The 27,683-nt window shown below is 40.0% G+C and overlaps 1 protein-coding gene across 5 annotated transcripts in view; it reads right to left on the minus strand.

Annotated features, from left to right (window-relative positions):
- The window catches only part of MGAT5 (alpha-1,6-mannosylglycoprotein 6-beta-N-acetylglucosaminyltransferase), an 87,847-nt gene that overhangs the window by 48,263 nt on the left and 11,901 nt on the right, over positions 1-27,683 (minus strand). For all 5 annotated transcript variants that reach the window (XM_075180961.1, XM_075180963.1, XM_075180962.1 and 2 more), the window contains exons 2-3: positions 23,452-23,833; positions 11,677-11,844 (exon numbers count right to left, since the gene is read on the minus strand). In XM_075180961.1, coding sequence (XP_075037062.1) covers positions 11,677-11,844; positions 23,452-23,692 — 409 coding nt within the window. In that variant the 5' untranslated portion in view covers positions 23,693-23,833. The remainder of the gene's footprint in view (positions 1-11,676; positions 11,845-23,451; positions 23,834-27,683) is intronic.

Below are 27,683 nucleotides of genomic sequence, written 5' to 3' on the forward strand. Positions count from 1 at the left end.
TATATATATATATATATATATATATCTATCTATCTATCTATATATATATATATATATCTATCTCTACGGCACCAACATGTTCCACGACATCATACAATACGGGATAGAACTTGAACCAATACAACTACAAACCATGGACCGAAACGCTAAAGGGTCCCGCTAGGGACTTTAAACCAAGCTCCAATGGGGCAGGGACTGATGTGAATGACAAGTATTCTCTAGACAGAGCAGAGTGATATGGTGACACTAAATAAATAAACAATAAAACACATCTTCGAGAAACAGTAATATGGAAGAACAATGTAGAACAGGAAATGGGATCAAAGGAACAACATGACAAAGTTGCTGTTTGTTTTAATCCAAAAAGAAAAATTAAGTGAGGTGAAAGGAAATGACAGTGGTTAGAGAAAGTATGACGTTAGAATGCATGGGACCAATGATAATAGTGCAAGAATGCTAATGGCATGTTAAAGATACATTTAAGGCAATGCTATATGGACATTTCTCCAGGAAGAGACAAAGAATCTTCATTGCTCTCAGAATTTGCCATTTCCTGAATCTTTATGAAAACACTTCGGAATGGCTTTTGGCAACGGCCTTGAAGCAATCTCAGGCCAGGAGCGCTGGGATTTTCCTGGGTGACCATTTCATAGGAAAACTTTCCTGCAGTTTTTAAACTTTAACAGACTGTCATAGGCACAGTTTAAACACCTGCGTGACATCTCCAGCACGGGTCACCAGTTCGTGTCAGTAGAGGGACACAAAACCTCCCATGTCAACAGAATACATCAACAGTCTCTACAGTTTTCACGGTTGACGTGTTAACCAGTTACCAAAATACACTTATAGGACCTACCTGCCGTTTCCAATTTACAGATTATAGCCAAACAATTAGGAGACTAATCGTTGAAGTTTCTTTCCGCTTTTGGGTTCAATGACCCTGGTAACACTTTTTTCATCATCTTAAGGCGAATTATCACCCTTTTTTTTGACAGGGGGTACTATGTAGGCAGCAGGCATTGCAACGTACTATAGGCAGGAAGGTTGCATTCTCTGCGTAGGAACAGTCCTTGTTTTCTGGCCTTCACTGGTTTTAGCACATGGCTGGTTGCTATGCAGACTCCTGCATAGCAACCACAGTGTGTCAGGGATACAAAAGGAAAATCCTTGATGGAAGCCCCTGAAGATTGCAGATGATAAGAGACCCAGGACTGAAGGAGGTCGTTCAGGATTGCACTAAAGAATATTTCAAACCAGGTTTTCTGTGTCATTTCTTTATAATATATGGTTCCTTCCCATATGAAAAAATTCTATAACTCTTAACAATCGCAATACAAAACAACAGCCCCAGAACTTGCATATATGTAGATTTGACAGTGTGCCCTGACCACCAGCGTCTAAATACTAAAAAGCTCAACTCGAGGCTTATGGAAATGTGGCACAGCTCTGTTTTACGATTTCTACCATGAAAAAAAAAATAAAAAAAATCAATAAACGCGTCTGCACATGGAAAATTCTTGCAGGAACAGCTACTCTTTCAGAAACAAAATAAACTAGGTCTTTCAGGAAGGAGGAAAGAAAAAATAAAATAAAAAAGCAGCCACTGCCAAGGAACGGTGGTTGGATTTACAGATCTAAAAAACAAAATAAATGCCAACTGAATGTTTTGCTAGGCATGGGTTCCTTATCTGTCTATTCAGTAAGTTTTTCCAGCATGAAAGGGGATATGTTCTAGAGAACGAACAGAGGTCCTATTTATCCGTGGCCCGATACTGCTTAAAGGATCCAGGTCTCACCCATCAACACAACATTCAGAACTTTTGCAGAGACAAAGAGGCTCCAATGCTTAAAAACACCCATCTGACCCTGGGTTGTATGCAGAAGTTCAGCCACCCTTGGTCATCACGCATGGTTCAGGGAATTAGTAAAAGTGAAAATGTAGTTATTACAACCTCTGCAGGGAGAAACATACGTGACATTTGTGCACATTTTAAAGCACCACAACTTTTTGCTGAATATAACAGATTGAATGTGGCATGTGAAAAAATTTGGGCACCCTTCCAGGTGACTTATAAACTTTTTTGTTTTTTTTAATTTCTCATTATTTTATTGGATAAACCTTAAAATTAGGCGAAGATATTTCCAGTATTAAATAAATACTTTGACACATCTAACCTCACTGGATGTTGTGTCTACTCTCCACAGCCATCCAAGAAGCTCACAGAGGACTAGAAAGTCAAGGCAAGATCTAGAAGACCCAGAAAAATCTCGATAGACCTGCCCTATGGGTGAGGAGCCACAAAGCAGAGTTGTGAGGCTGTCAGAGACAACGAAAATATTGTCCAACTGGAAGGAAGAATGGATTCAGTTAAAGGTAAACAAATCTTTGAAGATATTGAAGTTAGATATATTCGCCTCTATGACTACAGGACATTTCAACAAGACAACAATCCAAAATGTACCTTTAAAATCAACTAAAGATTAAGGTTTCCGCACACTCGCCTACCGGATCAAACCTCACTTTCTTCTGAACTGTGTGGGGCCTTGATGTTAAACATGTAGTGCATGCAACACGACCAAAGAGTATTTACAAATACCTAACCTTAGATTCAGTAACGCTAACCTTTACCCACATCTCTATACAAGGAGGGCCACGTGTACTACACTTTCCACACGTGTCTTTCCAGAAGTCACTACTTTTGGAGAGATTTGCTTGAATATTTTTGCTTTTTGACACCCATGTGCCACTGAACATGGCCAAGTAGCACCGGTGCTGGGGACTGCGTTCCTTCTTCGAGAGAAGAGGTCCCCAAACCCAACACAGAGGGAGGAGAGTTCCCTGACCAAGACAAGATCAAATAACAGTTAATAAATTAAAATAAATAATATTCATTTAGGAGGGCAGCGAAAAGATTGGGGAATATTTGTTTAAACATTCTTTCACTTATGAAAACATTCTTGAATATTAACCATTACTCACACGTAGCCTTAAACTGTGAATTCATAATGTAATCAATGTTTGAGTGATTATTAACAAAGAAGATATTACTGCCCCTTGCACCTGTTTACTAAGAAGTGTATGATGTGAACTATAGGCAGACGTGCAAGTTTTATCGTGTATCACTACATATATTGTACAAAAACACAGAGCATGTGTTAGCTAACCTGCGACACTCCAGGTGTTGTGAAACTACAAGTCCCAGCATACCCTTCCAGCAATAAGCTGCTATATATATTGGCAAGGCATGCTGGGACTTGTAGTTTCACAACACCTGGAGTGTCACAGGTTATGACCTAGAGCAAATTCTTAAACTTCAGCTTTTAATAGCTAACCTTCAGTCCGATTCAATGCTGGAACCCAGGTCCAGATTCAAATCCCTTGCTTCGGGTCAATCTTACAACGCGTTTCACTCTCAGAATTCTCCCTGGGGACTTTACTCTGTCCCTCTCTCTGATCTCACGTCCGTTCACCTCTCCTCCCTTTCTGGGACCGCGGCCTCCTAACTACCGCCTAAACATTATAAAACCGTATATTCTGCCGCTTTGCGGAGGGTCCAGCTCTCTGAGCCTTCTTCTGATTAGCCACCTGGGTAGGAACGGTGAAGGGCTACCACAAGGAGAGAGGGAGGCAACTGGCTTGTGAAATCCCGCAATGTATCTATAATGGCAAGCCCATTAACCTCTCACCTGCCTGACAGTATCAATACCTCTTCCACTGATCACCAATGTGGTAACACCATAACATCAATAACCAATAGTTTTTTTTTATACAGCATCTTGTTATATTCCGATATCATTATTCCCAAAGACTTGGAGGGGTATACCCCCACTGCAGGGTACTACAATATAATTTGTGAACGTCACGAGAAGCCCTTCTATATAGGGTTACTTGTGTTTAGAAGTTAGTGGTCCTTTAGATCATAAACACGCAGCCTTGACAACTAGGCTGTGAGTCATCCAAAGGATTCTCAGAACACCACCATCAATTCAGGGACTCTGTTTAACCTACACAAATTAAACAATGGTTTTATTGTGCAAACAATCTTTTCATTACACCCACTTCATATTCAAACACACAGTTCCACAGCCATATGGGGCAAGCAGGGACCTGTTATTAATCATTGCTTTATACCTTTATAGAATCACATCATTTAAGAACATATTACCTAAATGGGTGTTTTACCCTTTTAATGTGCCATGGGTATTCTCAGCTAGTAACTGCAGTCCTGACATTTTCAGCTTTTATACCCATTAGTATTTTTAACCTTTAACATTTCCATGTGTTCTAAATAGAATTGCAATATGTTTCTATGTGATACTTCTATTATATGTTGGTGTTCTATAAATAATAACTCGTGTTTCTGTTTGAGATGCTCAGAACCGAACACACCCGAAGTTAGGGGATCCGAGTACCGAGCCATCTCGGTACTGCCGTTCGCCCTCGGAATTGAAAACAAGGTAAAACGTCATAGTTACGTCGTCGGATCTCGCGAGTTTTGAATTCATGATCAAGATCCAACATAGCGGGGGTGGGAGGGAGGGTGGACCCCCATTTTTCTTTTCTGCCACTGCTGTCTGCCAATGTGTCCTAGATGTGCTAGGAACCTCCCTGTGTTTGTGTCATTGCTCTGTCGCTTACCATCCAGCCAGGTCGCTGCAGTATTTGTCCGAAAGTGTATGAAAATAATATTGTGATCTGTGAGGTGGTCAAAATTGACTGCAAATGACTTGAAATTAGTGTTACTGAGGTTAATAATAATGTAGGAACAAAAAAAGAGCAAAATTATGTGATTTTAGCATATTTTAGGATTTTTTCTAAAAAATCCAAAACCAAAAGACACACGAAGGCGGTTTTGCCAAAACCAAAACACGCCGCTAATCCAGATCAAAAACCAAAACCAGTTCACGGGGGTCAGTGAGAATCTCTAGTTTCTGTGAGGATACTTATGGGTGTTTCTACAAGTTCTGCCAATTCAATTTTAAATAATTCGTGTCTCCTTTTATTCCCCCCTTCCCATGGAACCTTAATAAAATGGGTCTACCTTTAAAACGCTTTGCTAAATGCAGGAGGAGTTCAAGGTCACTTTGGCTGTTAGGTGACGGCCTATAGATGTGCTCCTGCTTAATGCATATTTTCATCTAAAACGCAAGTTCAATTCTATATAATTCCCTTTTCCTCAAAGGCCCTGCGCATTTATTTATTTATTATTTATTTTTTACTTATTTTTTTTCTACTAAAAACTTATTTTTCTACATAAATACATAAAGGAGGAGAGGTTATGGATAGAAGTGTACGTGGGGTGCATTTCGCTCAGTAACAGTAACACTGGAAGCCAGCCCGGTTAAGGTGCATATCATTTTAAATATATGATTTTACTTGGCGTCCGCACCGGTCTGTAATTACTTCTGTGAATGAAACATCTCCGCTGCTCAGTACTCAAAAATTAGCACTCATAATAGGCACATTGACTAGGCATTATCTTGACATATTACAAGTCTTTGCAACAGGCATTTGTTCTCCACGAACCAACGACAGTTACACAATCCAGAGGCTTAACCTGTGCCAAGCACCACTGAATACAGGTAAGATGAACCAGCCAGATAGAGAGTTCTGCAGAAGGAGATTAATTCCACTCCTCTGACCCTTGGTGGAATTCCAATATTCTTACATTACACGATCTCTTGTGTAAAAGTACCTGTAGGAATATGCCTCTTTTATCTAACTGCTGTACAGATCTTCTGTACATGTTCACTGAGCCTAGGAAACAAGGGAGAAGGAAGCTCGTTATTCATATCCAAATTCTGACATCTGGACATCAAACAACGCTGAACTGTATCCGATCGCTGAGTATTTCAGCCACCTGCAACGATGCAGACAGCAGAACCCCAGAGGTATTACCAAAAATAAAAATTATTGGACACACAAATTTAAAGAAAAAAAGACCCAAAAAAACCTCAAATCTCAAGAAACAAAAACAACAACAAAATAAAGTGCTAAATGTATAATAAACAACAATTGTCTTAATTTACCAACTTGCAGACTGGTGAAAGCCAAGATGATGCCGGAGAACTCAATACACCAAGAAAGGAACAAACAACAATAAAAACGAATAAACGAAAAACGAATGACTGAAGTCAGCTGGTAAACTGCCCCCTTAACCACCAATGGGGACACTAGAAGGACATTTCTCAAACATGGCAGTAGGCAATGAGCAATTTTAAGACAACAAAAACAGATTTAAAGTCATCTTTTCCAAATACTCATCCCTGTTAAATCATTGTTGTAGGGCAATAAGAAGATTGTTGGCATATACCATATTTCTTCAGGCTGCTATTAATGATTTAGGATTCTGGACTACCACGCCAACCAATGTCACATGACGTATGAGCAGAGAGTCACATGACATGCTGAGAGTTGACGGACTGTCTGGCAGCCATTTTTGCTGGACAACCAGAGAGCTTTTAAAAAAGGCGATTGTGATCTGTAGGAGGATTTGTTTAAAATGGTACTCAACTTGCTAGTTAAGCAAATAGATATATACTATGTTGGATTGCTTCAAGAGTGCGTGCTTCAGTAGAAACAATGGTTTTATTATTTTATTTATTTATTTTGTTAAAGACTGTCATAATTATATCGGTTCATATCTCTCTCTCTCATATATATATATATTTATTTATTTTTTCTCAAATTGGGGTAAATACCGCTAACTGCACATTAATATAGCATTGGAGGATAATTAAATTGCATTTATATTGCCAACATATTCCAACGAGCTATAGAAGGTTTTAAAAAAAACTAAAAAAAAACTAAAAACCATTCAGGGGTTACAAGAATGGAGGCTTTGGAGAGACTGGCATAATAGAGTACGAGACTGATCTCAGCAGATTACAACATGATTACACCTTCCCTGGTATCACCCTGAAGCCCCTTAAATGGTTTGACCAGTACTAGTACTATACTTTGGAGAACTATAAACCACACGGTTTGCTTTTTAAATCTCCTGTATTTGCTTGGCCTTACCCGTCTGCATATTTACAGCTATCTGTGGGGGAATTTTTTTTTAGCCAAAACGAGGTAAGGACACCTTGATTCAAAATAAAGCACAAAACAATTTCAGACTTTATAGGCATCTAAAAACATTCAAATGAATGGAAAATGTTTCCCTTTCGCTATGTGACCTATGACTTTGTGCACCCACATAGTAACAGACATACATTTTTGGGCACCAGTCATTTTGAAACAGACACACATGTGAAGGGTGGATAACGGGATAAACACAGGATGAAATTACTAACTCAATTTACCGTTCAATTGAATATGGTTATTTACATCTTCCTAAATCCATTTATACCGGTAACTCTATAAAATTACTTTAAAATTTCCACTAGTACATCTAATTTCACTCAAATAAACATGATTTAGGCTTATACCTCAGTTGGCTTAAGCTCTTAAGCTGATAATAGAACAAAAATATTGCATCCTGAGCCAACTATTAACATTCAAATAATAAAACAAGTGTATTTTCCTATAATAATCAGACTTCCTCGATCTGTATAGTTCAGTGTTTTTAAATCTTTCTTTTAATGCGTTTCTGATTATAGTTTTGTCTTGTTTTTTCATCTTTTCCGTCAAGTTCCTCACTGGTGTCTCAGCAAATGCTTTGCACCCCACGCGTTTTATTTCACTGAAATGCCTTCTAACAACTCTAGATCAGAGGTCAGGGAACTTTTTTACCTTTTAACCCCAAATATATTTAGATACGCTGACGTTACCCCCTTGATTTGAAAGTAAGGAAATCATATATTATTAATTATTGGAATTCAAAATTTTATTGAATCTATACAAAATTTCTTTGTAAGCTTCAACTTCAAAACTTCAGGTTTTGGAGAAATGATGTTGCTTCATTTTTGATACGAGAGCATCAATATTGAGGCATTTTGATGTCAGAGCAATTTGGATACAGTCTTCAGCGTCCAATCGATTTCTCCGCTTTGTTTTTATGTTTGTTAGAGTGAAAATCCTTGTTCGCAAAGGTAGGTTGTTGCAAAAGGCAGCAACTTTTTGACTGCCTCCTCATGTGCAATTTTGATGCCTTTGCAGCTGTTGACATCCAAAAATATGACAGATCTGCTTTGTTTTCAAATGAAATACGTGCCTTATTATTGCATCTAAGCTCAAGAAGTGCCTCTGCCAACCCTTGAGGCTCTTCTGGTACAACAGCAATTTCACATTTAAAGGGGTCTACAATCCAACTGACAGCATGTGAATCGGCAGCATTACCCCCAGGAATTTCATTTATACCCCATTTGGGGTAATTTACCCCTGTTCCCTGACCACTGCCCTAGATCATGCTTCTATTTTCTCTAACTCCGAATAGTTCCTTCTTTTATTTCCAATCTCCTCATCAATCAACTCCTGCAGCCTAAATTTCCAAATTGGCAATAGTGAAAAGCAGGAGAACCACTGAAGGGAAACAAATTGTGACAATAGACACCTCTGTGTTTATGGTACGTAAAGACAATTGCAAAATGGAGACATGAAAACGAAGTTGAAGTAGCAAAAGGTTCAAACTGCAGGTACGTCCTGCAAGAATAACTCCACAGCAAAGGCAACTATCAACACGTTATAAAAGTGCTTAAAAGGGGGCTAATGTGAACTTGCTTCATGAAGACTGCCCCCTAGCAAACGCGTTGGTAAATAAGTACTTGCCATGCCGGCAAATAGCAATTTACGGCAAGAGAGTCCACTAAAATGCATCAAGATCACTCACAGCATGTTAGAAAGGACTCCCTTGTATATGGAACATGGGTGTGATGAGACACAGCATTCACAAATCACCAGGAGCCGAGAGAACCAGCGTGATTTGTTGTTTTCCTGTTAAGGAGTTGGTTCTCATCATCAAGTGTCTGAAAGATGCCATTCATCCAGTCACATTAGGTAGATAACCCTGCAGGGAAATGGTGAGGTTATCATGCATCCAGTAGCAAAACACAAAACATCTCTGGCTTATTCCCTGAAGACAGCTGTAGAAATAGTGGTTCCAGATATTCTCATTAAAGATGAAACAAAAATAAAAAAAACCTAAAATGTATCACACTACTTGACTACAATGGAGCATCTATGCGTCTAACCATGCCCAGAGTACATTACGCCAGGCAAACTGGATGTGATCCGTCAGACTGAAAACATCCTCAAGAACTGAGGACAAAGCTGAACCAAAGCTGGAAGAAAAAGTCCTTCAGTTTGGAAGACGCGGGAACCTCTCAGCTCAAATCATACTAATCAACAGGAGACGAGAAGGAGCAAAACTACTCTTGTAGACCTACGCTAGGAACAAAGATGTGTATCTGTATTAACATTGATGATAAAAAGGTTTGCACGGTGGTTAGCATCGCTGCCTGCCTGCGTGGGGTTTGAAGAGCTGAGCAATATGTATGCACTATATAAATAACGGCTAATAAATAAAATAAATTGTATACGAGAGCTTATCAAAGCCTGGAAAAAAGTAAGAACTTGATTAGGTTAGAAATCAGAGGTAAAAGGGCTAGTAAGGTGCAATCCATTGGAGAGCCTTAGCGAAACGCGTGGCAAAGTTGGTGCACCAAAAGACAAACCCAATATTTTTTTTGCAAAGAAACAATACTCATCAGGGGGCTTGACCGTCTAAAGTGGTTTGCAATCGTAAATGGAGCTAAACTGAAACATGGTAAATAATTTGATCAAAAGAGTTGCCAAAGTTATGGGATATAACAAAGTACACTCTGGGGGAAACTAAATTGCCCGCGTTATTACGGGTAATAGTGCGCGTAAATACCGTTATTACGGTAGTTTTAATGCTGGCTTTTTGCTCGCAGTTCCCTGAGACGGGTTAAACTTACCGTAATAACGATAATAGCTTTAACACAGCGGTACTTCGGGGGGAATTTAATTCCCCCCTCTGTGTTTTTTTTTTTAAAGAGTTCAAACATTCGTATCATCAGGTCTTTACAAACAATGATACAAATGTTGAAAGCATCACAATTATCTCCGCAAGTTGTGGAAGAGCACACACGCGTTTTATGCGAGCCCTGGACCAGTGAAAAGGCAGCGACAGGCAAGTTTCATGGCTCAAGGTTGTACGAAGCATGTTAGGATCACACCCCACTGTATGATTCCTTAGGCTCTGCGTAGGCTGTACTTAAATGCGGAGCTCTCAGAGGAGACTGGTTGCCTGAAAGGCATTTACCTGTGATTGGGTGAGGGGATCCGGAAAACTCGAACACAGGAATAACCACCAATGGTGAATTACGGGAGTCTATGGCAGAGGATGAAGAAATACTCCACCGTGTAACAAATACACCCCAAAATATGAACCATAGTCCAAGCATATTTGTAATGTTATATTGATTAACGACCAACGGAAATTTAAATGTATCAAATGAAACATGCTTAGTGGTAAAAATCAAGACCTACATGACATGCCCAAAAACTAAAGCTGGGTACAAACTACAGATTTTTCACCAGATTATCAGGCCAATCACACTATAAACGACTGTTCGCTCCGATATTGCATTAGTGTGTACACTCCCACGATCATGTTTTATTGTTCCAAAGGACATCATATCGTTTGATTTGATTTTATAAAATGACTAAAAATCACTATCAGCGATGGAACGATGTTGGACAAATGTGGAAGTGTGTACGTACTCACGTCCAGCACTGCTGGCAGATCCCCAACGATCTTACAGAGTCACCTTCTTTTCAGCAGATGGTTATGACAGATGAAGAGCACAGATCTGAAGGTAAATCTTGTACAGTGTGTACACATGAATCGGCTGCTGATCGGGACTTTCAGCCGTGGGTAAAATCGTCATCACATCTGGAGAAATTTTCTGTAGTCTGTACCCAGATTAAGGTAGGTTAGGACTGACCAAAGAATAGATGGTCCATGAAATGTTGTAAAGCAGGAAGACTAAGTTATTTGTATAATGTGTATGATAGTTACATCTGCCAACATCACCTGAGAATGAACTTGTATTGTAATGTTTGCAATGTGGCATAAGAAAGTCTAATGTTTGCAGTGTATAAAAACCTTTGTTTGAGAGCTGCTGATCAGAAACACCTGGATAAAAACCTAAAATACAGCTAAACTGCAGGTAACGAAGAATGGAGCTGAAATTCTCACTTTCTGATTTGCTCTGAAAAACCCACCGACGTCTGACAGACACCTGTACTAGGAGCCGATCCCAGGTGTCTAACACATCACACAACTGCTGTAGAAAGCCAAAAGTAAAAACAGCGCCAACATATTCCGTAGCGCTTTACAATTGGGCACAAACACAATAAACTAATCAACTAACTGGGTAAAACAGACAAAGAGGTGAGAAGGCCCTGCTCGCAAGCTTACAATCTATGGGACAATGGGAGCTTGTTACAGGAGGTTACTACATTTTGCATTTCGGTCCAGCCAGACTGCAAAGGTAAAAGTGATTCGTAAGCTAAATGATCCCATCACACAACAATCTTTTGTGGCAGCTACATTTTTGGGGGGCTTGCTGTACGCAGTTGGCCACTAGTTTGACTGCCAAAAACCACCCTCACCAGAACTACAGCAATGACCAGTTACAACGCAATTGTGAAATTGAAACGACTTTCTTCCATCAGAAAAGAGGACACTGATAAACAGAAGTACTCACCCGCTACATTTAGTTTATCGCCAGCCCCTACGCTGGGGATCGCAGTCGTGGTACCGTTGGTGGAGTTTGATCCGGTTCCATTGATAACCAAGGTCTCTACCTTGGACTCCAATTTACCAATACGCTGCAAGATATTATCCAGAAGAACTGCCAGCGTCTTCTTTAGATCTATAAACATACCAAGCAGGACATAATCACAAATTATTCTATTTATTTTTATCTCTTCATTTTAGTTTTACTACACAGCAATCATAATTAAAAAACTAAGCACAGTGAGTGGACACTAACGAGGCATGACTCAATAAGCAGAGAGCACAATTTATGTAGAATGAAATCGATACAGACAAGCATGTCTAAAGCTCCAATTTTTCAGGTTTTAAAATGAACAATTAGGTCTGCTGTATATCATTTAAATCTTTAATTACAGCACTTGTTATTGCATATCTTAAACTTTATGATTTTATAAACCATCAGGATTAAAAAAAATGTTTAATGAGCAGTCAAGAACGAACGCTTCACACGTTATATCATTATTAAACTCTGGTCACATGATTAGAATACACACGCTTCAAAAGAACCATTGCAGTTCAACGCAGACAGCTGCATCACACACGTATTTAAAATATCCGCACAATTCAATGAAAAGTAAAATAATCTCTGTTTTTAAGACAGTCTGCACAGACCATAAACTGACCAACTTGGACTTCGGATATGGGCAGCACGGTGGCTCAGTGGTTAGCACTTCTGCCTCACAGCACTGGGGTCATGAGTTCGATTCCCGACCATGGCCTTATCGGTGGGGAGTTTGTAAGGGTTTCCTGCGGGTGCTCTGGTTTCCTCCCACAAACCAAAAACATACTAGTAGTTTAACTGGCTGCTTTCAAATTGACGTGTGTGTGTGTGTGTGTGTGTGTGTGTGTGTGTGTGTGTGTGTGTGTGTGTGTGTGTATATATTAGGAAATTTAGACTGTAAGCTGCAATGGGGCAGGGACTGATGTGAGCGAGTTCTCTGTACAGCGCTGCGGAATTAGTGGTGCTATATAAATAGCTGGTGAGGATGATGATTGTCTTAACATTTGTAGCCAACTTCAAGGCTTTGTCGCCGGCAAATCATAGAATATTCCCTGAATTTCAGATATAAAGATATCGCTGGAGAAAAAAACAAAACAAAAACAAAACAAGTCACACACACAAGTCGAGTCTGTGCATGCCTGCAATTAAATCATTAACAACCCAGTATTATCATGCTTTGCATAATACTCGTCTAGTCCACAGGGAAATGTGTTTGTTCATCTCTTAAAAAAAAAAAAATGTAGCTTTGAAATAACCTTGTAAAAAGCAGGATTGTATCTCCTGACTCTAGAAACGCCACAAAGAATTTGAATGCAATTAATTTAATCAGTGGGTTATGCAAATTTACAGCTGGCTAAAAGCAGCTGTCACTCACTAAAAGCAGTTTTTGCCCTGTGGACTCTGCATACTTGTGACCAAAGGTCTAATACCCTAATATTTAGACTCTTATTTTTGTTACGTAACCTTGGCGTCACCCCAGATTAAGGGTCTTTACATTCCTGTAAAGAGACAAGAGATTACGTGGATTATTTGTAATACGGTCACAGGAACAGACGCTGAGCCAATTTACAATTTCAGTCTGGGATGCATTGTATTGCACGGCCCTTTACCCAAGAACAAAACAATATACATCATCATCATATTGTAACATTCAATATTTGTCAAGAGTTCCAAAAGTAACCACTTAGAAGTAGGTGTTGCCAAAACGGTGCCTCTTCAAAACAATAAATAAAAGTAAGTGCATTTAAAATAGGACAAATTGTAAACAATAGTATAGTTAACATCATTATATTTATATTTTTCAATGCGCCATGATCTACCGTATTTTCCATGCGTTAATGCACACTACCAGTACAACAGATATCTGTAAAAGGCGCATCAAAAAAATGTATATTTAATAGATCTAAAAAGGCAAGATTTTTCAAGCTTTTTTCCCCACCGTAGCATGTGGGAATAAGTTGTAAGTTTAATCAGAATAACATTTATTCAATGCTACCTTATCGCTAACACATTTTCAAAACTTAAGAGTTAAAAACAAATAAATGGATGTATAACTGAATTGCTTGGCGTTTTTGCAAAGCACCAACATCTCCCCGCAGTACATAACAGAGGATAAGCGTTATGCAGCCACAAAAAAGAACGAGGAGCTTACAATCTAGCGGCCACAGAAAGAGAAGTAGTGGAACACAAGGTGTAGGAAACCAATGAATAAGTAAGGTGAGGACAGCCAGGTGTTCCGAGGATTTGGTTATATGCTCGCAGAAAGGACTTATTCATGAAAGGTGTAAAGGTGCACTATGACGGTAATATGCCAGAGATACACTTACAGTCTTACAAGGTGAAATAAAGATGACAAACGTTATTAAGAGCTTTGTAGACAGACAGCGATCATTTATAAATCGAGTGGAGTCATTCCAATTGGGAAGGGGGGGGGGGGGCACAGTAGATCACCTGGGACCGGAAAATAATGGAATTCACAAAATGCAGGATTCAGCAGACAGAAAGGTCCCTTAGGAGCCAAATAAGATGTGCATCCATTGACCTCAATAGAAAGGATTCCCAAAAGTGAGGTGCCAGCCACAATTCTTTTTATTATTTTTTTTTGGGGGGGGGGGGGGGAATTAATTGGCTACTGAGATTTACCCAGCCCTAACATAGGCTTCATGTGCATTGGAATTCATTTAATGCACCTTACTAGGGGTTTTAATGCTGGTAGAAGGCACGTAAACAGGTCTGAGCATAGGACACATTTCTAACCACCATACCCACTCACATTTTTACTGAAGGTTGTGTTTCTATTTCTATATCCCTTTATCGTGGGTGAATGCACCGAGTGACTCCACATGTTAGTAACAAAATGCATGTCAAACTTGCGTTACGAAAACTGGGACACAAGACCAGTGACTAAGGCCTTACTTTGGCCTCACACAGCACAAAAGCCTGGGGCGTGGTCCAGAAGAATGTGCTTGTGTGGGAGACATCCTATTGGCCGTGGCCAGGTCCATGGAGGACAAAAAAGGACAATCAGATTGAGCAAAGTAGTGATAGACAACCCCCCGAGTTTGTTCATAGCAAGGGTTACTATACATTTTGGGGGGGGGGGGGGGGAGAGAAAAAAAATGAAAAAATAAAATAAAATCAGGAACACACATGATCTTTACTTCCCTAAGCCCATAAAATTCCATCCCACAGGAAGCTATTGCCACTTGTCCCGATTCTTGTATCCAATTGTAAAGCGCTACGGAATCTGCTGGCGCTACATAAATAAATGTTGATGATTATAATGATGAATCTTGGACTGCGTCAGGAGTCCAATTGAATTATAATAAAATTAGGGTGGATAAAAAGAGTGACCTGTAAAAATTGGGACAACCACAAAGACTGCACGCAGGGATAAGTAAAGTATGTGTTGAGTGGTTCATAGTACCTCCATGTGCTAGACACAAGTAAGAAAAGAATATTTGAGGTTACTGTTCCTTTAAGACACAGTTCCAGCTTTCAGACAAATACTAAAGATCAGCGGACTTAAAGTTACCTTTGACTCCAATTTACTCAAGAACAAATGAGGTCGTTATTTTTAAAGGTAGTTTGGGCAGCTGTTCTGTATCGCCTGCACTGACAGGAGGAGATGTATTTATAGAACATAGATCATCGTGGACACAAGTGGCCTTAACATGTGTGACCGGAAGCCATGAGAAGCCAGGGGAATCCCAGCAGTCCTCTCGCTCACATTCCTTAGAGGTTTATTAAATTAAACCATCACGAAAATATTACTGATCTGCTACAGCAGACACTCCATAGTGGACAAAGTACCTTTAAGCTGCAGACAATGCTTCCTGCACAGGAAATAATACGGTTTTCACTCAGCTCCATTATGTTCAGTGCCTGGGTGTGATCCTTTACTCAGAACTATCCTTTGTTCCCCCACATCCAATCTATATCCGAATCCTGTCACATACATCCAAGACACGTTTCCAGAATACGCACATATCTCACACAAGACCCTGCAAATACTTTCATTCACGCACTCATCTCCCTTGACTATGTCAGTTCCCTCATTTCTGGTCTTCCCTGAATCAGTTTCTCACCCCTACAATCTATTTTGCACACAGCAGCTAGATTGATTTTCCTTGCAACTCATTCTCCCACTGCTGAGCCGCTCTGTCAGTCTCTAGATTGGATTTAGTGAAAAACCGGCAACCAATCTAAAATACTTCTACTATCATACAAGGCTATCAATGAAACTGCACAGACAAGCGTCTCCTCACTTGTCTCAAAATATCTCCCAACTCAACACCTCTGTTCTACGTCTCTCTTCTTCTCTCATTATATGCTCCCATTCCCGGTTACAGGACTTTTTTCGGGCTCCCTCCCTTGCACGACAACACTTTCCACCACTCTTCAAACCTTCAAGTGTTCTCTGAAAATATACCAGTTCAGGCAAGCTTATAAAATTCCTCAACCACCTCCATAGTATTCCCTATTGCCACCCATTCACAGTACAAATAATAATAATAATAATAATAATAATAATAATAATAATGTCATCTTGCTACAATTTTTTTTAATGTAATCTAAGATTAATTCTTAATGCGTTTAAAAACGGATAATTACATAACAGATCTATATAGTAGTTTGGCATCTTACAATGGTCAGCCGTGCAAATATATTTTTAAACGACATGTGCTAATATAGGGAACATGTGTCCTGGCTCTGTGTACAACAGCAAGCATGTGGTCATAGGAAAAAATGCCAGGCACAGAGATACTGTGAGCTGGCAGATAACCTCACGAGTGCCCATGCAGTACAAAAGCTAAAAGCCTTATCCATTATCATAGGAAGAAGGTTCAGTTAAGATAAACGGTGAAGGACAGACATGGCTGTCAGTCGCCTGTCTTTCAGCAATGACTAATTCATGCATCATTCCTTCCCCTTCTAACCGCACCCCACCACCGGTAGCAGCACAGAAATGCCAGTCACCACTGGCTGCTATATTATTGGTGGATGATAGCGCTGCCGCCTTACCGTAACCACACCCACTTCCCCACCGCCAGCTGCAATTGTTATTCCACTAAATTTTGTATCAAGAGTTCCTCGTACCTCTTTAGGGGGTGGGGGGAGGGATTCAATTTGCTGCGTTACTGCCGAAAGTAACGCGGCCTGCACTCTATTACCGCTACTATGGTAATAGTGCGCTCTATTACCGCTAGTACGGTAATTTTTAACAATGATTTTTGCTCGCGGCTCCCTTAATCCAGGTTATAATTACCGTATTGCATTCCCCCTTAGAATGTAAAGTTTGCCCTTACCAAATGAGTTACAACGTGATTCATGCACGTGTAGGTTATTTAATTATATCAAGAGTCCATCAATTTACAGAGCTATGCAATAGGTTGGCACTTTATAATGACAATAATATTTATAAACAGACCTATGTCGGTATAGTGACTAGAGGGTATAGTAGAAAAACAGCGGTAAATGTGCTGCACATGAAACAAAAAAAAAAAGTGTGTTTTTTCGCTCCAAATTACTTGTTTGGAGTGAAATGAAAGCTAGTGTGGAAATATGTTGAGAGTATGGAATAATTTTGCCACAAATATATTGGCACTTTTGAGCCATGCCCCTCCCCCACCAAAAAAGGTAGTTGTCTACCAGTCACTTGTGTTCCACCAATCCAAATACGGATGGCCCAAATCCTCTTGGGATTTTGACCCCAGTCACTAAACTACGCACGTAGAATGGGGTTAGAAATGGGATCCTTCTCATAACGAACATAGTTGCAGTTTGAGTAACAGGTTTACCATTTAAGTAGAAAATAATACATCTACAGTTGGATCTTCTCATCAGTAATAGTCCGTTTGGCCTGCCACCTTATAACCTTTCATGTCTGTAACTACTTGCTTTAACATCTTGTCTTGAACAATTCAAATTCTCCACATTCCTTACTGTTCAATAGGAAAGATAAATCAAGCACAGGGTCATAAAGGTGTAAGAATACACCAGAGAAAGCCTATTCACACAGCTACTGGATATCCACTCCTCCTTTCTGTATTCTTTCGGGTCCGACTGCCCCTGTTACTCTGCCAGGTGACCACTGAACAGAGATGGAGCTGGCCGCTTCCTTGACAGTCACACGACTGAGTGGCTACGAGAGCTGGACCCACAAAGAACCAGCAATTACAGCAAGAAAAAGACACCTAGCATGAGATAGTGTCGGTGAATGTGTAGTGCACACTACATAATTGCTAAAAGTAACACTAACTAATCACCCCTACCTTGAAAATCAACCAAACCATCAAACACTAGAGCGATAGTTTTGATTGAGCAACCTAGTAAGGTAAATAAGACAGCTGCCTCAATCGGACAGTGGAGTCAACAGTTAAAGACATACAATAAATGAAATACTAACCAGAGAATGCACAATGCAGCACCAGTATAATTCTAACAGTTCCTATACAAGTTAATGGATCAAACTCTACCAGTCACCTGCTCATAGTTATCTTGTGGACTAAGCAAATATTCATCCAAAAACAAACACTAGTTTTTTACACATTACAACAGCTGGATGATGCCTACAAGGAGGAGAACCTTGTGTATTGTGACACCTAAACAAGACATATCACACAACTGTGACACACACACACACAGCCCCCACAAGGAGCAAAGGGTCAGCGAACGTCTTTCTACTCAACAACCCAATGTCATTTCCAGTAAGTAAAGTACCCTAGTCATGTGGAATTAATATCTAAAATACAAATACTGCACCCAACCATTCCTTTACTTGGTGTAAAATTCAATCTGGTTTATTATAAATAAATCCAAGTATAAAGTATCTGATTCCTGGTGTTGTTATGCCAGGTACCCTTTGTCTCCTGAAGTTCTACATGAACATTATTTTTTCCCGTAGGTAATGATTAATAGATTGTGCGTCTTCCTGGCATTGAGACCGGCTAAAAGGAACAGACTGAGTCACAACCAAACGATAACAGAGTTGCAGATCTGAACTCTTACAGACATCAGGGCCACCAGCTTATAAAGAATGTACAGTATTATTGTACAACTTCTTGAACTCCACCCACGCTTTGACCGGAGTTCTCCTTTAGTCACTGTTCCTCTTTAAAAAGCCCATAAAATGAGGCATTATGCCTTGATAATACAACGTCAGCCTTTGGCATCTGGGAGCTCTTTAACGTGTACCGAGCGCAAATCAAAGGAGTTTTTTACGTAAACAGGTAAAGATAAAGTCTGCAGTAGAATATATCTCTGCTGAGGGGGCAATATAGCGATAAATGCACAATAATATGGCAGCGTGCAGTAAATAGAGGTCCTTGACAAAAGGCAAAGTGTTCCGGCTTACTCTCCTCTCCAAATAGCAATATAGCTTTACAGGTTTAGATTAGAGATGTTTACTGACCCCCGTGTTTTGGTTTTGGATCTGGATTAACTTCGTGTTTTTGTTTTGGCAAAACCGCCGTCGTGTGTTTTGTAAAATTTTGACAATTTTTGTCAAGTGACAAGAACACTGTTACCCCTCCTGTTTCTGTGTGAGCAATGGCACTGGAGACTGGAGAGTGACAGGAACACTGCTACCCCTGTTTCTGTGTGAGCAATGGCACTGAGCAATGTCACTGGAGACTGGAGAGTGACAGGAACACTGCTACCCCTGTTTCTGTGTGAGCAATGGCACTGAGCAATGTCACTGGAGACTGGAAAGTGATGAGAACACTGCTACCCCTGTTTCTGTGTGAGCAATGGCACTGAGCAATGTCACTGGAGACTGGAGAGTGATAAGAACACTGCTACCCCTGTTTCTGTGTGAGCAATGGCACTGAGCAATGTCACTGGAGACTGGAGAGTGATAAGAACACTGCTACCCCTGTTTCTGTGTGAGCAATGTCACTGGAGACTGGAGAGTGATAAGAACACTGCTACCCCTGTTTCTGTGTGAGCAATGGCTGTGAGCAATGTCACTGGAGACTGGAGAGTGACAAGAACACTGCTACCCCTGTTTCTGTGTGAGCAATGGCTGTGAGCAATGTCACTGGAGACTGGAGAGTGACAAGAACACTGCTACCCCTGTTTCTGTGTGAGCAATGGCACTGAGCAATGTCACTGGAGACTGGAGAGTGACAAGAACACTGCTACCCCTGTTTCTGTGTGAGTAATGGCGCTGGATCTCCTGGGGAGGGAGGTACTTATGGAATCCAAAACCCGCGAGATCCGACAACGCAACAATGACTTTTTGCCTTGATTCAAATCCGAGGTCACGCGAAAGTACAGAGCCGGCTCACAAGCCTACTTGGATCCCCTAAGTTCGGGTGGGCTCGGTTTTGCATCCCTAGTTTAGATTCACTTTAAAAGGCAGAGCTGGACAACGCCAGAAGCCAGATATAGAACAATAATATTTGCTGCTCTTTAAATTTTGGACACAATAATAATATTATATTATTATGATTAATAATAATAATAATAATAATAATAATAATAATAATAATTCCAAATAAAAATGAAAAGGAAAAGCTTGTTTCTCAATTTATCCCAGTGTTAAATGGGACTTCTACAGAGAGCACAAATAAAATAAATAAATCCTTAAGAAATAAAGTTGCTAAGACCAAATAGTATTTTGTTCTTATTATTTAATAGTAAAGTAGTAAAGAATCTGAGCTGGTAATGTGTTGTGGAAACTATTCATACAACATGAATCCAAAGACTTATTTTTCTGGAATACAGTGTTAAGAAAAGACTATTTGGCAAAAACATCCCTCGCTGCTCCCAAATAGCAGTACTGGAAAATAGATTTAATAAGAAGGGAGATGGGAAGACGGCCAAACTCCTGGGCTGCAGACCAAGGTGTCGCTTCTAGCAGTGATGCTGTATTAATGTGCTCCATCTCTAGGACAGGCAGCTCCTGAGTTATTCTACAGTGTCATCTTCATGCACCAGTGTTTACACACTAATAGTCACACTGTAACTAGACAGGTACGGAGCCCAATAATGCGTGTTAGGAGGGTAGAGGCTTCTAGCAGAATTTAGCTTTGTTTTGTCGAAAGGATACTGTAATAGAACTACATTTTTAAAAAGTATTTTAAACCACAATGTTCTAGTTTGAGAATAGCTTAATTTCATCCTTTTGTGCTGCTGGGGGACCCTGCACCTTGCACTATATAACTCTCAGTCTGTGGCTTCCTGCTGTCTCCATTCCCCTCCTCACATCATGTCACTGCCCCTGTCACATGCAGCCCTGTCCTCACTAACATATCACTCTTCTCCTGATATACTCTGTGCTGCATGGAAACCCTGCTCCTTCCACTATATAACTCAGTTTGTGCATAATTGGCAATAGAGATGTAGGACAGTATCGCATGTATGTCCAATTTGAACTGTAGATATTCACACAGGAATGGAGTCTGAGATTAACAATATCATATTTACCTATGCTATGTAACAAACATCTCAAGTCAGGGGGTACCATAATATTTAAATATAAAAAGATGCCTTTTCATACTGGATGCAATGGATGGAGGAGTGGGGGGGGGGTCGAGTACTGGACAGGCTGATAACCCCAACACTGATGGCCCCAGGAAGGAACACATTACATTTTACCAAATTCAAAAACAGCCCTGGCCATCTCCTTAAAGTGGACATATCAATTAGCTAGGAATGTGTACTGGAAACACAGCCTAATAGTAATGAGGCCTGATGTCTAGTCACGAGGTAACAGCACCCAAACCATTCATGGACTACAAGCTCATGACTATTGACAAAATGGCCGCCTTCACTATGGTGTATTGAACGGTTTGTGAATTAAAGAAAAAAAAAGGTTCAACGGCATTGTAGAAGTGTAAAGTAACCCTCCCGCCCTCAGAGACAGATAACATCCACTTCTGGCTCCTAGACAATTTATAGACTGCGCACAGAACGGACTGCCCCACTGTACAGTATTCTGTCCTCTAGATTATTTTTAGTCAATTTTGTCAATTAAATTTAAACATTTCTGCCCAGTTCCGGCATTGGTTGTGGCCGTACAACTCAGACATAGTAAGAATCATTTCTTTCAAAATGAACAAGCATTTGTGTGTATATGGTCAAATTTCTCCCCCATTGCAAACAGAGAAGCTATTCAGTACAATGGTAAATAAAAGGGCTATTTACAGCAAATTGGAACAGATAAAATAAAAGCATGTAACTGAGGCAGAGGGGGGGTGCCAAGAACTTTTATTGTTAGTGATTGTTTTCCCCCCATCTCTAAATGTCAACAGACAGCACACACACCAAGCAAAAACACTGAATTCCTGTCATCTACCAAGCAGGGAATACAAATGTTCTAACAATAGCTTCCAGTAGGTTCAGTCGTGTCATGCTAAATAAAACGAGACACCACATGCACAGTGGTATCAAAACCTTCTAAAAAGACTAAGTAGAGGTGTTGCCCATAGCAACCAATCAGATTCTAGCTATCATTTATCTAGTACATTCTAGAACATGATACCTAGAATTTGATTGGTTGCTATGGGCAACATCTCCACTTTTCAATTTTAGAAGGTTTGATAAATCTACCCCTCGAGCATTATCAACAGGGTCCTCTCTTCCCTCCATCTCCGGTCTGCACCTCCTTCAATCATGCGTGTTGTGGATTTATGTGCGATTTGTATTTTTAAAGGATTTGTAACGCTCACTGCCTCGCGCAGCAGTTTTGTGGCGCCTTACAAGTAAATGATAGAAACTATTTGTGAAAGAGCTAGTTTAGACTGAATATCGGAGATAACGCAAATGTGGCAAGGACAGAAGCGCCAGAGCCAACAGTGACTGACGGGAGTACAAGAGCTTGCACTCTATAGCAGGCTACATAGTCAACATGACGGAGAGAAGGAAAAATAAAAAACAAGAGAGGCCTATTGTGGTTGAGAATCAGAACAGATCCAAATAAACCCGCACACCAAAAAAATCCTTCAAAACAAGATGTTCTTATGAATTCCCATTCAGTTTACCATTGAGCCAAAAAAAGCTGTGGTATCATTAAACGTTAACCAATTGACCAATTGCTTGGAGGACAAGTTGCACTGATCCTACTGTTAAGACAATGAGCTGACCAACCAGAATGAAGTGTGAAACCAGTCAGCTGATGAACTCGCGCACACTGACACGATGCCAGAGCAAATCTAACTGGAATGAATTCTGATATGGCACAATAGGGATTGCCAAATACACAGTGAAACAGTTAGGTTAAAAAAAATAAAACAAAACAAGTCAGAAATTAGCCTGTCAGATACCCAAACCTCTTTTTAAAGGCACTATGTTTGCCATATGTTTGCTTTTAAAAAGGTATAGCCAGGCCAATCTCTCTCCCACCATAACCATTTTCCCACTCCAAATCAACCCAAACTTCCAAATAAAAATATTCCCTTTGATTCAGTCATATTCAAGTTCCACACTGATCGCCAACTGCAGAGTTTTCACAAACCGTACACAACAGTAGAATTAAAAAAGCACCATAAAAAGCCATAACAACAAACCCTCCACGCATTTCTGAATAGCTTTCATCCAGATGGTCCAATTAAACCTATAATTTGATTTGTCTCAGAAATACAGTCGATGAACTGAATCCGGCATGTCCTTCTAGACTATCAAACAGAGCCTTAATAAAGGAATGTCATCCATTCTCTCAGAAGCACGTGCAAAGCGTGCAATTTGTTGTGCGCTTACCATATGCTGTCATAGTCCCGACATATGGTCCGTCTACAACGTTCCTATTTTCTTCCGCCAGAGCTTTGATGTATCTTTTGCTGAGATCTAAAATCTGTTCACGGAGCATGGTGCTGCTTTCGTGCTGAGTCCGCTGTTGGATCGTGAAATGCAGCAACATCATGCCCCAGATGAAGCCGAAAGTTACCAGGAAGAAGCCGAGCTTCTGGGAGGACAGCTTCCAGGGCGTAAAGAGAGCCATGGCCTTCCGAGCAATGATTCTGCCAGCACAAGGACTTCAGAGGCCGCAGAAAGTCTTCAAACCCATGACATTAATGCTCATACGGCTGCCTGTCGCTGCAGCATCTCGATAATCAGATTGCTTCCATTCAGCTTTGGAACGCTGCAAGAAAGGGAAGTGGTAACAAAGTCAATAAATGCAATTTCAATCAGCCATGAAACAAATGAATATACTAAAAATAAAAAAAAGGTTTTCCTCTTCAAACTGGAGCTTTCAGTCACCTTTTATTAAAACGCCCTGTTAGGGGTGTAGTACGAGTTATCGGTGCTGTAAACACCGACACTGTTTACTCCTACATAAATTATTCCGATAATGAACAGAGCAACATAGAAAAAAATAATTACTCACCAGTAAAAAGACACAGAGGAGATCCGATGAGAGGACATCGCAAAACTTCCAAAGGACGTCCGTTGTGTGCGTAACTTTTTTCTTTTTAAAGCGGCAACGCACGGACTACGGTAATATCCATTTTATTCCTAACCCAAAAGGTAATACTTTTCTGGGTCCGTGCGTTGCCACTTTAAAAGTCGAAATTTTCAAGTCGGGCACACAACTGACGTCATTTTGAAGTGTCGCGATGTCCTCTCATCAGATTTCCTCTGTGTCTCTTTACTGGCAAGTAGTTATATTTTCTATATTGCTCTGTTCGCTATCGGAATAATTACGTAGGAGTAAACAGTGTCGGTGTTTACAGCACCGATAACTCGATTACCTGTTTGAGGCCTTTGGCAGCTGCTCACCATGGTGGAAACCATTGTGTGTGCTTAACCAATGTCTCCAGCCAATCAATTCATTAGGAACCAACGGCTCATCAAGACATGAAGCACTGTGAACAGTCTCCCAATTCGTAATTTGCTTGCAAATTGCCTGTAATTGGGTCCACCCCCACCCCTAGGAACACCCTTGCACTATTAGAAGCAATAGCCAAGAATTTATTATGTGCGTAAAATTATAAGTGCATTTAACTAAACTCTGGAATTGCACCTCAGAGTAATTTGTACCTTGGTGCAGTACCACCCTCTACCCTGCAGATGGCCCTATTACAGTGGAAAGAAACACATTTGTCGCTCATATTTGAACAGAGCAGCGACTATTATCGTAGATTTCTAAGGCGCCACAGCGCTGTACAGTAGGGAAAACAGGACATACATAAAAAACAGGGACACAAGGCAGACAAAATAAACACAGACGTGAAAACAAAGGGTGTGGAGGACCCTGCTCATTAGAGAGCTTACATTCTAAGTGGAGGAGGGCACAGCTGAAACAAGAGGAGCGAGTGTGGCTCAGACAATACCATATATTATATTTACTATGTATTTCATAACAGTGTTTTGCAGCAAATTAAAGCTCCTTAAAGTCAGTGAAGTCATTGAAATCACCAACACAGAGTTTTATTAATCTCTAAAAGAAGGAACATAATTTCCTTAAATAAAACACATTGGTAGGTGTAAGCATTTATGATCGAATCTTAGAGTTGGTAGGGTTAGATAATTAGTCTGAAAGTTCACACCTTTTTTTAAAATAATAAAAAAAAATATATATATATATATATATATATATATATATATATATATTTTTTAACACAGTAAAATAAAACTTTAGCGCACAGTCCATTCCATGATCTGACATAATAGTTTCCTTTTACATTAACAGAAATATTTAACCTGAATGGAACAAAACTTTTATTCTGTTTGAGAGTTGGCCAAAATGTACTTAACCGCTGTAATAACGCCAGCCCTTAACTTTCCGTATTGGGCAATTCTAGACCTCAGCCACACACAGACTAATAAAAGTACAAGTCTGTTATTATATCACAGTTCACAGACACTGGTGACAGGTCTGCATGTCAACCAAGATCACTACAAACAGCTTCTCTCCCATTTCTTTACAAACTGCTGCCGAAGATATCTACCAACTCCAACACAGCTCCTGGAAACAGCCAGTACGTTATAGAGAAGAACAAAGCTTGTAAAATGTATTTATTTATATTAGTTAGATAAAAATGTATGACCCTGAGCAGCGTTTACCCATTCGGAGCTTCAAACTGCGTCTCATGTTTAGCAATAATCAACTTTACGAATGTTATTTCCATTCGTTGAGTTAGAGAACCTGGTCTGAAACATGTGGGTCCATCCTACCCCCACAAACACAGACAGAGTCCTCATTCTATTTAGGATGGATCTTCATGATCTTTTTGTAGAATGATCAATTTCTACCAAATAACACACATATTAACGATATTTTTTACAAGTGCCTAACTCCAGCCATTAGATTTCAAACTTGGGTCCAAAAGTATTGAAAGAAAATACATGAATTTAAAATTGAAGGATGGTTCCTACAGTAGTTTCAGGAGTTACCGCCCATTATAGTCTAAGTAGAGTCACAGTTCCTTTCGGAAACACCATGAAGCACTCAAAAGAACAGGGGCGTGGAGCATGGATACATGGTAATGAGCAAGGAAAGATATTAAAGCTGGGCACAAGTGCCGTGATATTGGGCAGATCCCTGCAGAGCGGGGCGAGTTTGTTTTGTTTATGACCCTTTGCCCCTATGTGGTGAATTGGAGCCGCTGTTTCTTCACTCCAATCATACTGATTTTTGTCTTGATACATAAAGACTGCTCTGCTTTGTAAAGAACTACAACACCCATTGTTGTTTGGGCCTATACACATGGCTATTGCACCATCTTTGCAACTTTACAATTAGTTACTCTGGACTCTATCATCCATTTATGCATAACAGCTCACTATCTTGTGAAGTTTATTTACCAGCAAGACTGCTGGAAAATCTTTGCTGTGTTTCACGTTTTTTTATATATATATGTTTTTATATCGCAGTCATAGAGGAAAATATATTCTATGCCAACGTTCACTATTATGGATTCATTCAAATAAACACCTATTTCGCCCACTTGACTTCATTGTCTCTGTATAGGCGCCTGGGGACTACCCCAAATTTTATTTGTGGTTGTTTACAAGTTACTTAGGGGGGAGGGGTCTTTCCCCCCCCCCCCCCTTTCACTGTCTCCACTCTTTGGCAGCCATTATCTACTTACACTGGGTATTTGCGCAGATGTAAAACCCTCTCTATTGTGTCTTTTTAAAAGATAACACTACGTTTTTAAGCCAACGATGTCAGTTTAAGCGCTACAGACTATGCTGGCGCTATATAAAATGTTAATAAGGTTGTCTTTTTGGAGAATCATATATTTGTATCGCATTTATCGTTACCAAGTTCTTAATATTTTTACTCCCTTCTAATGCCAAAGATCAGTGTACAATTGGAATTGCAAAATCAGTATTCATTAAGTCTGACTTCAGAAAGGTCACTTAGTCATGCTAAATGAAGGCCCTACGTTAAGAAGGTATTTTTCTTATGGCTAGTAACAATCCTAATTGCTTGTCAAAAATAACTTCCGTATGAATCACGGGTTTGCAATGCCATACTAACGAGTGCTCTTTTAATCATACCTTCAATTAGTGAATAACGTCACAATACAAAAGGTCGACACACGTTACCGCAGCTGGTTGAGTGGAATGGGAAGCGACCCCCAGTAGCTTCCCCATGGGATACAAGCAGCACAATAGAGTCAGTTTAACAATAAATAGCAATGAAATTACATCTGAAGCACTCAGGTAAACGCGATCCACCTCATTAGTATTATATCACAATGCCTCTCCTATACATATGTTTGATGCGAATCCGTTTGGGCAAAATGTTAGCAATCCTGTTCCCAAAAGGTATTGGCTCACTCATTGCGGCAGATTCAATTTGGCGCGAAGAGATGCAGGGTGTCTCCGAAACGGTCCACGGAGACAACATGGCGTTACAGTGTTTACAGAAATGTGCTCATTTTTCCTGGTGTTAAAGTAGACTGATCAATACAAACATAGATAATGCACAGCAAGCATAACTGACATGCTATATATTGCCATTTCAGCTTTTTGACCAC

Source organism: Mixophyes fleayi, chromosome 7 (genome assembly GCF_038048845.1).
Source record: "Mixophyes fleayi isolate aMixFle1 chromosome 7, aMixFle1.hap1, whole genome shotgun sequence".
NCBI classification, from domain to species: domain Eukaryota; kingdom Metazoa; phylum Chordata; class Amphibia; order Anura; family Limnodynastidae; genus Mixophyes; species Mixophyes fleayi.